At 53.9% G+C, this 12,349-nt stretch overlaps 1 protein-coding gene across 1 annotated transcript; it reads right to left on the bottom strand.

Moving 5' to 3' along the window:
• Nucleotides 1–1,153: 1,153 nt before the first annotated feature.
• Nucleotides 1,154–11,405, bottom strand: GM2A (GM2 ganglioside activator). Its single transcript, XM_024217072.3, has 4 exons — nucleotides 10,939–11,405; nucleotides 6,889–7,041; nucleotides 3,914–4,096; nucleotides 1,154–2,479 (listed from the first exon to the last, which is right to left on the bottom strand). The coding sequence occupies exons 1-4, from the start codon at nucleotides 11,050–11,052 to the stop codon at nucleotides 2,324–2,326; spliced, it is 606 nt and encodes a 201-aa protein (XP_024072840.1). The 5' UTR covers nucleotides 11,053–11,405; the 3' UTR covers nucleotides 1,154–2,323.
• Nucleotides 11,406–12,349: the final 944 nt, after the last annotated feature.

The raw sequence follows: 12,349 nt of genomic DNA, 5'->3' as shown, positions 1-12,349 counted from the left end.
ACACCACCCAAGCAATTTGATCCCATACCCATTGAAATCAACAGCAAAGTTCCCATTGACTTAACAGTGCAGAATCGCACCCAAAGTGAACAAATCAACAGCCCAGAGTACACCGGATTAGGGTCCCGACTCCCTATTTCCAGGGGCACATCCTGAGCTACAACAATTTACGCCAAACAGAGACTCTGCTCCCTAAAGCCTGTCAAGACCGATGAACCAAGAGTCCGATCAGCACATTTTTGGGTGCCCCATTCCTTTGCTGTAGCTGCTAAATATGCCAGCTGCAAACCTACGAGGTTCTAAACTCATTTGTTCCTCTGCCCAGGACATGGCGGTGTGACCGCCTGCCTCACCATGGGTTAGCACCTTTAAGAAATGGTCACTCCAACACTGGGGTCGAGAAGTTCAGAGTCAGGTGATTTTCAGTTTCATAATTACACTGCTTGGAATCCTCATCAGCCAATCAAATTGTTCCTTTGGTTCAAGCCATCACAACCACATCCTTTTTAGAGTCACAGAAGCCCAGAGCAGAATGAGTCATTTGGTCCCCTGGTAGTGAGAATATTAGTACCTTTCTTGGTTTGTTCCTCTTTTCTTTTTTTCATGCAGACATGGGAGAGAGATAATGTTCATGCTGTTGAAGATCTGTCTCTTTGGCTGGCGATGCCCACCCTCCCGGCTCTCCTTACATTACCATAAGCAATGACTTCTTCGGAATAGATCTGGTCCAGCGTGGTCCCGTTTAGGAAGGTTATTTGTTGTCAGAGAATTCAGTGCTAGCTGTACAGCGATTCGTGTTGACAGGTTTCCTGCTGCTGCTGCCCAGGTTGACTCAGACACATAAGAAGTGCCACCCCAAGATAGACCAATGGTCCATCTAGCTCAGTATCCTGTCTCCAGAAGTGGCCAGTAAGAATGAACATGTCATTTCTCCAGTCAAGTGTCGGGGTGCACATTCCTGGAGAGGGCTTGCACCCTCAAAGTATACAAGACGGCACTCCTGACCGGCAACCGACCGCCACATTGCAGAGAGAGGCAGCCAGCTCTAAGCCTTTTTTCCTTTTTCCAACTGATTGTTTAAAAGCATTATTTCTTTTTGTTTTCTTCCTTCAATTTTGTTTTCTAAAATTCCCTGTGTGATATTTAAAAAAAAAAACCCAGACACACAAAAACAGCCCCACACCCTAGCCCACAGATGGCAAAACCCCCTGGGACGGTAGAGGTTAACTAGGCCACTCAATGGGTGGAATATTGTGAAACCCCATTTTGTTTAACACCAGTCAACTAGAGGGCTACCAGGCCCTCCCATTGTTACTGACTGGAGGGGGGAGAAGGGAGCATTAAGCAACATGAAAAATGCAATTTCATTACATATGTGGGAAAATAATCAAACTAGACCCCCCCCCCCCCCCTTAAGGCTGGTTTGTAGCACAGCGATACGACTCTCTCAAGGCGAGAGTGCGCATAGGGAACATTCTGGCCTGGAACGGAGCTCCGGAAAGTTGGAGCCACCACTAGGATATGACGGAAAGTGTCAGCATTAGACCCGAGCCAGCAGTTTAACCTGATATTTCCTAGGATCAGAGAAGTCAGGGGCAGAAGAGACCCATACGGCCATCCAGCACATAGCGCTGCAGTGTGGGGCGTTCCCCAGCAAAGCGCAGCTGGGACTCAAACAGAAACTGCGATGGGAAGTTCTGTTTAGTGCTGTGTGCCTCCCTGTGGGCCTGATCCCTCCGGGGGGTGGGTGTGTTTTCTATTGACTTCAGGGAATCTGCCCAAAGCTGGCATGGTGAATGGTGCGCAGCCGACCAGGACCAGAAGAGGGACGCTGCTCTCCAGAACAGCATGAACAGGGGTGGAGGGAAGGGCTCTAAGCCCCGCTGGGAAAGGCAACAAGTGGGGCTGCAATTGTAGGCACTGCGACGAAGACTCTCTCAAGTCTCCTTGCTAGGAGCCGGAGCCCTTGGAAAGGCTCCTATTGACTTCAAGAGGCTTTGAATCAGGAGGGACCCAACCAGAGAGGGCCCCGCTGGCATTTGCCAGCCTTGCCCACCTCTAAGTCCACCCTGCATAGAAGACAAAGGCCTCTCCCCGCCATCCCCCCCTCCATTGGCCATTTTTTCCTGAGAGGGAGAAGGGCGAATAGAGGCAGGAAAGGGCAAGCAGCAGCTGTGTGAGGGCCGGCGACAGCAAGAGGCAGCGGAAGGAGGAAGAGAGCTGCCAACCGGCTCCGGGGTGTGTCTCTGCCAGCGGGAAGAGAAAGGAAACGCGGCAGTCTGCAGCGGGGGGTGGGCTTGTGGTCGGGCAGGGCTGGCCAGCCTCACTCGGAGTGGAGGGACAAGGCCACCTTGACACAGGCGAGCTGCTTGGCATCGTTGCTCAGGACAACCTGGATGCGGTAGTCGCCATTAGTCAGCCAGGAGGGCAACTGTATGATGGGCAAGTAGAACTCACTGGATGGCAGGGAGTAGGAGCCCTGAGGAGAGAAACAGATGCCAAGATGTTAGCACACAGCAGCTCCCGCCTCACCCCACCACCGGCCTCTCCTGCCCCAAGGTACAAGCCCACTGAGGGGTGACCCCACCAAGCTTTCAGATTCTACCCCCATCTGCTCCCTGCCCTGCACCTCTTGTGGAATCGCAGTCATTATCAAGATGAACAAATCAAGCATGTTCGAATATCCATAACTACTGATCACTAATTACTTCCCCACCCTGCAGCCCACTGCCCAGTGATTTCCAGATCAGCCTCTCTGCTTGGTTCAGAGATCTCAGCACCTGTGGGTGTCTGCCTGTATTCCCCTATGTTCCTGGGCCCCATTTCCACTGTCCGGGCTAGCTCAGTACGACTGGCTCTGGCAGTGTCCGGAAGGCGACTTTCTCCACTCCAGCCAGCTTCACCACTGCAGGCAAGTTACTCCCTGCCCCTGATCTGGGAGACTTTCCCAGGCCAGAGCGAGTCCAGCTGCCTTTGGGGCAGTGTTTCCCAGCAATGTTACAAACAGCCCCCAGGTGGCAGCAGCGATCAAAGCGAGCGGACACCCCATCAAATCCGTCTGGAACCATCTTTCTTCGGCCAGTCGAAGTGCAAGAAGATCCAGTGATCACACAGCGACTGAGCCCCTCCTCAGGGACTCCCTCGCTCCCAGCCTAGCCCACAACTCCGGGGGCCTTCCTGCGCTGCTGACCCACAACGGCTGCAGAATGCCCCCAGGGATGGGGAGGCAAAGCCCAGACCTCCCTGGCGTGGGCCTGCTGGACCCAGACTCTGCCTGATTCCCCACTGCCTTGCACCGTGTGTGCAAAGCGGGTGCTTTGGATTGGGTCAGAACAGGTCCATCTAGTTCAGGACCCTGTCTCCACCAACAGCCAGTTCCTCTGACCTGACCCCCGGGCTGTAAGGCAATGGAGAATCCAGCCAACAGACATGCTGCCCTCTAACACCCCCTTCTCTCAGCTGCCGATTTCTATTCTCTCTCCTCCAAGTACTTTGGGTGGAGGGATAGCTCAGTGGTTTGAGCATTGGCCTGCTAAACCCAGGGTTGTAAGTTCAATCCTTGAGAGGGCCACTTAGGGATCTGGGGCAAAATCAGTACTTGGTCTTGCTAGTGAAGGCAGGGGGCTGGACTCGATGACCTAAGGTCCCTTCCAGTTCTAGGAGATAGGATATCTCCATTAATTTATTTTTATTTACTCACAAAGCCCCTTCCCCAGCACACAGATAGCTGACGGAGAGGGCACGGGGAGAGGAGGGCTGCCATGCTGAGCAGGGGTCCTGGACTTAGGGGTTGTGACCACACTGCCCTTTCCATGTCACTATGTGACAGGAGGCTCCCTGCTGGCTCGTGGCTAGACGGGAAGCAGGAGGTCCTGACAAGGAACATGCGGAAAATGGCTGGCTTAGCGCTTACCTGTTTGAAGGGGCAGTGACAGGGGATGCCGTAGCTGAGCAGAGGCTCTGGGCATGGTGATCCGGGGGGGATGACGTTGTCCAGCATTCCGCAAAGGCCATCATACGTGCAGCTCCCAATCTGGTCCACACAGGGGATCTTTATCCATATGTCAACGATCTTCTTTTCCACGGTAAACACCGCCTGGGACAAAGGGTTGCACACATCACGTACCAGAGAATCCCAGCTGGTACGGTCTCCCCTCCACCCTTCTCCTGCTCCAGGAAGCCTTCCTCTGTAACCTTGCCATGCACCAGCTTTCCTGACCAATTGGCCCATGGCCCGTCTTGGTTTCTCTTGGTGGTTTTAGATTGTAAGCTCTTCCAGGCTGGAAAAGCACTTTCCTAAACTGAAGGCACTGGTACTACTCCAGATGGACAGATCAGAAACCAGCCCTATGTCTGCAAAGTGCTGAGTTCTTAGGGCACAATGCAAGATATTTTTAGGAACAAAAACACCTGGGGAAACCTTCACCGGGCCGTAGGTTTCCTATTCAGAACAGCTCAACGGAGACCCATCCTCTTTAATTCTGTTCCCGAAAAAACACATGACTCTACCCAGATTTGAAACCCTCACGATCTCTCTGTGGCGCCCCTAACACAGCGGGATCTCGATCTAGGCAACTTCCAAGCATTACCACAACACAAACATGAAATAACAGCGATGCGAAGAGCAGTAAAGGCTGCAAAGTCTTGCCCTTGGAGGTGCCGGCACACAGCTCCCGCCGAACTCCAGGGCAGAATTTGACCCTCTCTGATTCTTTGGCATGAGCAGCAGCGTGATAAACCACCACAAGGAGCAGCAGAAAGTCGATCCAGAGCCACATTCCACTAAATAAAAGAAGCGGAACAGAAATGTACTGGCCTGGGCAGCAATTCCTGTTTCGCCTTGCTGGGTGTTTGGCACTGTGGCAGCTGCCCGGCTGAGGGACAGGAAGCACTTGAGAGGCAGGGGTGAAAGGCGGACTAGTTCTTCTATAACTTCTGCAATCACAGCTGTGTCCTTGAGTCAGCCCCGGTTTCTTCCTGCCCTGAATCCCAGCAGCCACCTCTCTGCCTGCTGCAGCCAGGACAGGTCACGCCCTGCGTCCTCGGTTAGGCCAGAGGTAGTTGGGCGTGCCAGGCTAGCAAAGGGGAATTCCACTGGCTCAGCCCAGCGCTGGCAGTGACCTTGCCCAGATGTAAAGAGCAGGGGAGAATCAGGCCTGCTATCACTCGCTACGCACACTCTTGGGAAATAACATCATCACCCCGTCAGCACTGGCTCTGCAGGCGGGGCTGCGGGCTGGTTAACACCCTGCATCAAAGTCCTGCCCCTGCAGATCAGGGCCCAGGGCAGAGTGGGTGTAACTGCCCCCATCTGGCCAAGCCCTCGCCCGCCACACTGACACGAAGAAGGGCAGGCCGGGGCTCGCAGTGTCCCTGATGGGAAGGGAGCCCTGTAGCAAGGCCTGCCTCCCCCTGCCGCCCACACCATCCCATGATCCAGCTCGCACGGCGGGGGAACTTGGTGAACCAGAGCCACCAGCAGCCCTTCCGCTTTCAGCAAGGCTCAGGAACAGCTGAGCCGGCTGCTGCAGCCTTCGCCATAGCCCTCCCGCCCCCTCCAAGGGGCACACGCCCTGCAATGCCCACCCCGCAGCCGTGTTTGCAGCCTGGGCGGTGCGGGTCACTAATCTCTAAAGGCCAGACCCTCTGCCGGGGGTCCCAGGAAGGCGTGTGGGCTCAGGAGGGCCCCACCCCCCCAGCTGCAGCAGGTGCTGTGCACATGTGGAGGAGCTTTAAGGAAGGGATTCTGTTAGTTATCGGTGTCTCCGCAATCAGGAGCCTAGTCTGGCATTTGGGGGTGGGTAATGGGTCTGCTCCCCCTGGCTGGTGTTCTGGGGAGGGGGGTCACCTGGTAGAGAGGCATCTCCCACCTGCCCCTCTGCATCTCCTGGTATCCTATCCCTCCCCCGCTTCCTCTTCTCTCGTTTCAATTTCCGATGAAGGTTTCCCCTTGTCTCTTCTCCTCCTCCTGACCTTAATCTGACTCCCCAACTCAGAGTCTCCGATTTCTCTGCCCACCAGCATCCCCCTTCTCATTGCTTCTGTGTTCCCTCCTTCCTCTCACTCCCTCCCCCTGTGTTTCCTCATTCTCTGAACACCCGTTTGTGGCCTTTAGCTCGGTGAAATCATTCCCCACCTGGGCGAGGAAAGATCAAGGAAACGGCCCCCGTTGGAGCTCACCGCATCTAAAACCCTCGGCCTTATTCTCAACGGCGCTGAGCGCTCAGCAGCTCCCGCTGGCTTCGCTGGGATCTGCGGGTGCCCAGGATTTGCCAATCTGGCCGTGGAAGTTTCGGTGCCCGCCTTCCTCAGACTTGGCTGCGTTCCCTCAGAGCCTCATTCATCACCCCAGCCTAACACAGACGCCGCCAGGTTGCTCCAGGGAGCGGGAGGTGGGAGCAGCTTGGAGCTTACCCAGTTCCACTTCGCAGGCCGGGCCCGGGGGGCAAGGAGCGGGGGTGGGAAGTCACAAGGGAGTGACTACACACCAATCAATGGGCTGCTTTAACTTTCCTGAAGGGAGGGGAATAGCTATTGTGGTACGAGCACCTTTCTGCCCATATAACTGCATCCTAGGGGTTGCACTGACCCGTTTCAGTGAAAAGTTGCCGCCCAACAGCCAGACCGTGCACAGACCAAGCCAGAATAAGAAACTCTGGGCCCTGGAAACCGACTGCAGCAGTGGAAGGTCTGGGGCTGGAAACACGCCCCAGGTCTAGCAATCCCCGTTTATTCACACCTGTTGGGCATTTCAGAGAATCGAAAGGCCGCCGGGGCCAGGTGCTGTGGTGGCTTTGGGCACGTTCTTTCCCAGCACTCCACAGCACGTTAATGGGCAGATCCTGTGTCTGAAGAGGCCTCTCTGGCGGGCTTGCCTGTTTCACATACCTTCAGAGGGGAGCCGATGTCAGCTTCACTGGAAACCTCCACGCTGACTTTCAGGTTCCCGGGGATGTAGATCGGATCCGGGGCTACGGACAGACTCTTAATCACAAAGGGATCGGTCCCATTGCCACAGTTCTGCCACGAGAAGCCACCAACCTACAGGATTGAGCGAAGGAAAGGGTTAAATGGTCTCTGTCAAATGCTGAAGAAATGGTAACACTGTTCTAACATTTCAGGAGGAGATTTTCAAAAGCTCCCAAGGGATTTAGGAGCACAAATGCCATTGCCTCTGGGATCCTAAATCCATCGGGCATTTTAGAAACTCTCCTCAGGCAATAATTATAAAGCCTTTTAATACATTTGAGCCCAACACTTGCTCCTCTATCTGGCATTTCCAAGTTTCCTATTGAACAATGCTTATAAAAACATGCATCTCCCAGATTTAATGTGTGTGTAGAAACAGCACATTCGTCGCTGACGTCACCAACAAACACTAGACTCTGAAACTCAGAGAGCTCGTTTTATTAACAGGTTCTGAACTGAGTATATATGGCCTAGTCTACACACACACTAGCACCAGTGTAATTGAAGGTGTGGTTTTATACTGATTTAGTTAGATCAGTGCAGCTTTGTGTGTGGACAGTCTTAAACTGATTTAAATCTGGTTCAATACCAGGTTAGCTGGTGTTGGTAAATTAACAGGTGCAAGCTAAACCACCAGAAGAGTATCTACAGTGGTTTGCCGTACGGGCTTATCTACACCCAGAAGTTGTACTAGTTTCACTTAAATCAGTTTTGTTACACCAATGCACCAACTTTTGTGCACAAACTCTTATATTAGTTTAAAACTGTTTTGGTCAGTTCAGCTTGTACCTGTAAATTTACCAACACAAATTACACCAATATAAACCAGATTTAAGCTGGTATAAGAGCATCCATGCACAAAGCTGCACTGGTTTAACTGAACTGGTATAAAGTCACACCTCCAGTTCAAACCAACACAACTTCGTGTGCACGACTGGGGCTAAATCAAATTAAAACCAATTTCATTCAAACCAGTGCAACTTCTGTGTGTAGACAAATCATTCGAAACCAAAGTCTATTTATCCACAGGACAGGTACAGCAGAAGCAACCATAGTTTCATTGGACATCCCCTCACATGGACTCATCAGCATACCTTGCTCCCGTATTGGGACAGACTGGTTCTGCGGGGGCAACCCCTCTGATTTACAGTCGGTTCCATCCCACTGATGTCAGTGGGATTGCCAACATGTCACCAAGAGGAGAACTTGTCCCAGTAGCCCACCTCTGTCTAGTCCTAGAAAATTTCAGCATGTAGCGTTCTGCTGGAGTGAGTGTATCTCTATAGATTCACACCTTCAATATAAGAACATAAGAATGGCCACAGTGGGTCAAACCAATGGTCCATCTAGGCCAGCATCCTGTCTTCTGACCGTGGATGGTGCCAGATGCGTCAGAGGGAATGAACAGAATGGGGCAATTATTAAGTGGTCCATCTCCTGTCATCCAGGCCCAGCTTCTGGCAGTCAGAGGTTTCGGGCCACCCAGATCATGGGCTGCTTAGGATTTCCATGGAACATCTTGTGCTGCCTACTCAGAGTGCCTCAGTCTGAGTCATGGATAACTCTGCTCCTTCTAAATAACATTTCTCCAGCCACATCAAAGGGACAAAAGTCCAGGTTAAGTTTGAAGCTTTATCACTAAAGCCATTGACTTAGTTAGAGTGCAAACATGAGTCTGAACAAGCAAGAGACAAGGTTTTGTCCTCTTGGATAACTAAAATAAGCCCAGCTCCCTGGGAGGGGACACGAGTGAACTGACCAATGTGAGCTCAGAAGAAGCACGCAGTAATTGTTCTGACAGGTGGGGGCTATAGGGGAAAGTAGGGAAATGCTGCTTCCACCAGAGTTATAGCCCAGGTAATGGGTAATTGGAGGCACCTTTTCACTGCCACAGCGGTATAAAGTGGCCTCAGTATAAAAGTGAATCAGGCCCTCAGTATCGATTCAATGTTTGCTTTTGACTAGATACGCTTGTATAATGGTCTGGCACACACTGAAACCCCGGCCTGGCAGCACGGAGTGGCTCTATCCCTGGCATAGCCACCTGAGGGGGGGTCACATCAATGAGGTGTAATGCCAGCGGAGCAGCTCTTCCACACAATCGCTCCGCCCTGCAAGCCAGCCCCAGACACCCCTGCTCCTTTCTGGGCTCCTTGGGGGTCACTGGCAACCGGCGTCATTTAGAACAGGCCTAAAGCTGCCGAATTTCAGGCTGAGACAAATCCAAAGCACAGCCCCATATCAGGAGAGCATAAAGGGGGGTTACAGACATCTCTGCACCTCCCTTCCCAAGCTGCACCCCTCATGTCTCCATGCCTCCATGTCCGTTCTGCAGCCTCTGTGCAAAGAGTTACATGCTTCTCTGCCTAGCCGCGAGTTTTCGGACAGAGCCTCTGGCTCTGGGGAGATCTCTCACCCCCCCAGAACTCTCTCCAGCCTCTCACGACTTTGGCTGGTGAGGTGGTTGCTGCAAAAGCAGAACTGAGATTTAAAAGAACAAAATGAGAACTGAAAGTTGAGCACGGCCCAGATAAGGCAGCTCCTGTGCCTGGTCTCTGTGCTGGCTCTCCTGAGGTCACAGGGCTGTTATTGCACAGATTCAATAACAATGCAATCTAGTTCATGTCTGAGTTATGGTCCCAATGGCAAGGACTCCAGGAGGCAGGTAAGGAACGGGACAGCCATTAGGAACAGCTCAGGCCGCAGTTATCCATAGTATGCGGGGATGGCTGAGGGACCTTGGTCCAGCTCCTGGTGGACAAGCATCCATGTCACCAAACCACCACTACGGAGACCCTCTCTGGCCATGGACACAGGCAGTGCCAGCGCACAGAAGGGCAAAGCCTGTGGGGTCTGATTCTCCACCTGATGCCATCATTTGTACCCACAGAACAGGAGCTCGGCACACTGCCCCATCAGGACGGCAGCAATTCACACCTGCTTGGCACAGGTGTAAACAACTCCACAAGGTGCAGGGCCGCAGGGATTCGAGATCATTGTGAGCAGCACCGGGTTACAGGCTGGCAAGCAGCCCTGCTCCCACACAAGCAAGCAGGGTGCTACGCCCGTAGGAATCCAGGCCAGCGCTCACCACTCCTCTCCTGGGGACAGAAGTGGGCGTATAGCCCCGTGCTGCCAAGGGTGACAGGTGGGTATGCAGTCCTGCTCCTCACGCTAAGAGTCCCTGCTCCCCTTCAGCCTTCAGAAATCATAATGATACAGAGCCGGCTCTTAGAAAGGGCTTTTCATTAAAGCCACACTTGACTTTTCCTTCCAAACGGTTTGTTAATTTATACCCCAAAAAAGGTTTTACAAAAAAAAAAAAAAAAAAAGGAAAAAAAAAAAAAAAAAAAAAAAAGGTCAAAATCGAAACGTGTCGAAACGATCGAAACACGATGTCTCGACTGACCCGACGGGAATTCTTCTCCCACTGTCAGTGTGCGAAATCGCCATTGGCAATTTCGGATCCTGGTCCCGATGCAGGAGGTAGGTTGACCAGATGTCCCGATTTTATAGGGACAGTCCTGATTTTGGGGTCTTTTTCTCACATAGGCACCTATTACTCCCCCCCACCAGCTCCTGTCCCGATTTTTGACACTTGCTATCTGGTCAGCCGAGCAGGAGGGGACCAATTTGGGAGACCTGGAAAATTCCGGCCAGGCAGGAAAACCATTTCCCACCCAGCTCTCCCGCTCCGGCTGCTGCCCAGGGCTGGGACCTCGTTCCCCCGCACCGGCTCACCGTCCACACAGGCCAGCCCGCCCCAGGCAGTCAGGACACTAGTCTTAAAGGTGCCACAGGACTCTCTGTTGCTTTTTACAGATCCAGACTAACACGGCTCCCCCTCTGATACTTAGCAGGCTCCGACACTTGGCACGTGTGGGCTAGAGCCCATGGGCCCTTAGGAACCTGCGTCTGCCCCACTCCACAGCCCCTGCCCCGTCCCCGGGTGGGGTGCAGACCCCTTACCTTGCTCAGCCGCCGGGACTGAGGCCTCTCCACCAGGAAGGGCTGCCCCCACCGGCCGCCCAGCACCGCTGGGCACAGCTGCAGGGCACAGAGGGCCAGGGCCAGCGCCTGCATCGCTGCCTCTGCTGCGGGGCCGCGGGAGCCGCTGCCGGGGCTGGAGGCGGAGCGCGGTCGGGGAGGCTCGGCTCAGGACGCCGGGGCAGCCGGGTCTCTGTGCCGGAGCGAGCCGGGCAGGGTAAGGCGGCGGCGGCGGCTGGCTCGGCAGTTCCGCCTCTGGGCTCGCTCGCTCGCCCCCTCTCCCCAGCCTCCGCTCCCTCCTCCTGGCTGCTCGGCCGCTTCTCTCTTCCTCTTTCGCGTGGGTCTGGTTAACCCCCCGGCTGGAGGTGCAGGGAGCCGGGACGGGGATGCAGGGAAAGGGGCCCTGCCCTCTGCCGGCAAGGAAGGGCTGAGCTGAAGCAGCTGCCTTGATCTGCCCTGCCTCCCTTGCCATCAGCTCCCTCGGAGCCCCACTGCTTATTTCCAGCAGCCCCAGCCACGGCCAGGCGCTGTGCAGACACAGGACAAGACAGGCCCTGCCCCAAAGGGTTCGAGATCTCATCTTCACTACAGGGGGGGGTCGATTTAAGATACGCAAATTCAGCTACGCGAATAGCCTAGCTGAATTCGACGTATCGCAGCCGACTTACCCCGCTGTAAGGACGGTGGCAAAATCGACCTCCGCGGCTTCCCGTCGACGGCGCTTACTCCCACCTCTGCTGGTGGAGTAAGAGCGTCGATTCGGGGATCGATTCTCGCGTCCCGACGAGACGCGATAATTCTATCCCCGAGAGGTCGATTTCTACCCGCCGATTCAGGCGGGTAGTGTAGACCTAGCCTCAGTAGAAGACAAGAGCCCACCGGTGGGTACCGACCGACACACCGGGGTAGCACAGGGAAACGGTGCCACAATGCTGGCAGTGATCTCGGCGCACTGATTCCCCAAGCGCCCCTGCCAATGGCACTGCTGACATGCAGCCACCCGATGACACAGGACTATCCGAATAGTCCTACTGAGCGAGACCGATGGCCCGTCTAACCCAGTATCCTGTCTCTAACAGGGACCAGTACCAGATGCTCCAGAGGAACATGCACCATGTAGCCTGCCCATGCGATGTTTTTTCCCGAGCCCCTGTCAAATGGTTGCTTTATCCTATATAAGGTCACTATGGATGTTATTAGTCATATAAATGTCTAATCCTGTTTTAAATCCTGCTAAACTCTTGGTGTCAATGATATAGCTTGGCAGTGAGTTCCACAGGTTACCAGCGTGTTGTGTAAGGAAGTAATCAGTTTATCTACCTGAGGAGTGTTGGTACCTCCAAACCTGAGGCTTAGAACCCTTAGCCAACCCCTCCAGATCAGTCCAAAAGTG

Source organism: Terrapene carolina, unplaced genomic scaffold (genome assembly GCF_002925995.2).
Source record: "Terrapene carolina triunguis isolate 2854851 unplaced genomic scaffold, T_m_triunguis-2.0 Scaffold629, whole genome shotgun sequence".
In the NCBI taxonomy this organism is placed as follows: Eukaryota; Metazoa; Chordata; order Testudines; family Emydidae; genus Terrapene; species Terrapene triunguis.
This window is presented reverse-complemented; position numbering and strand designations above follow the sequence as displayed.

Bases quoted from the DNA above. Each gene is read 5' to 3' on its own strand.
- GM2A (XM_024217072.3), bottom strand. From the start codon at position 11,052: ATGCAGGCGCTGGCCCTGGCCCTCTGTGCCCTGCAGCTGTGCCCAGCG. The intron at 4,097-6,888 runs GTATGTGAAACA...CCTTTGTCCCAG, and splicing joins ACATCGGCTCCCCTCTGAAG to GCGGTGTTTACCGTGGAAAA. The intron at 2,480-3,913 runs GTAAGCGCTAAG...TTCTCTCCTCAG, and splicing joins GTCACTGCCCCTTCAAACAG to GGCTCCTACTCCCTGCCATC.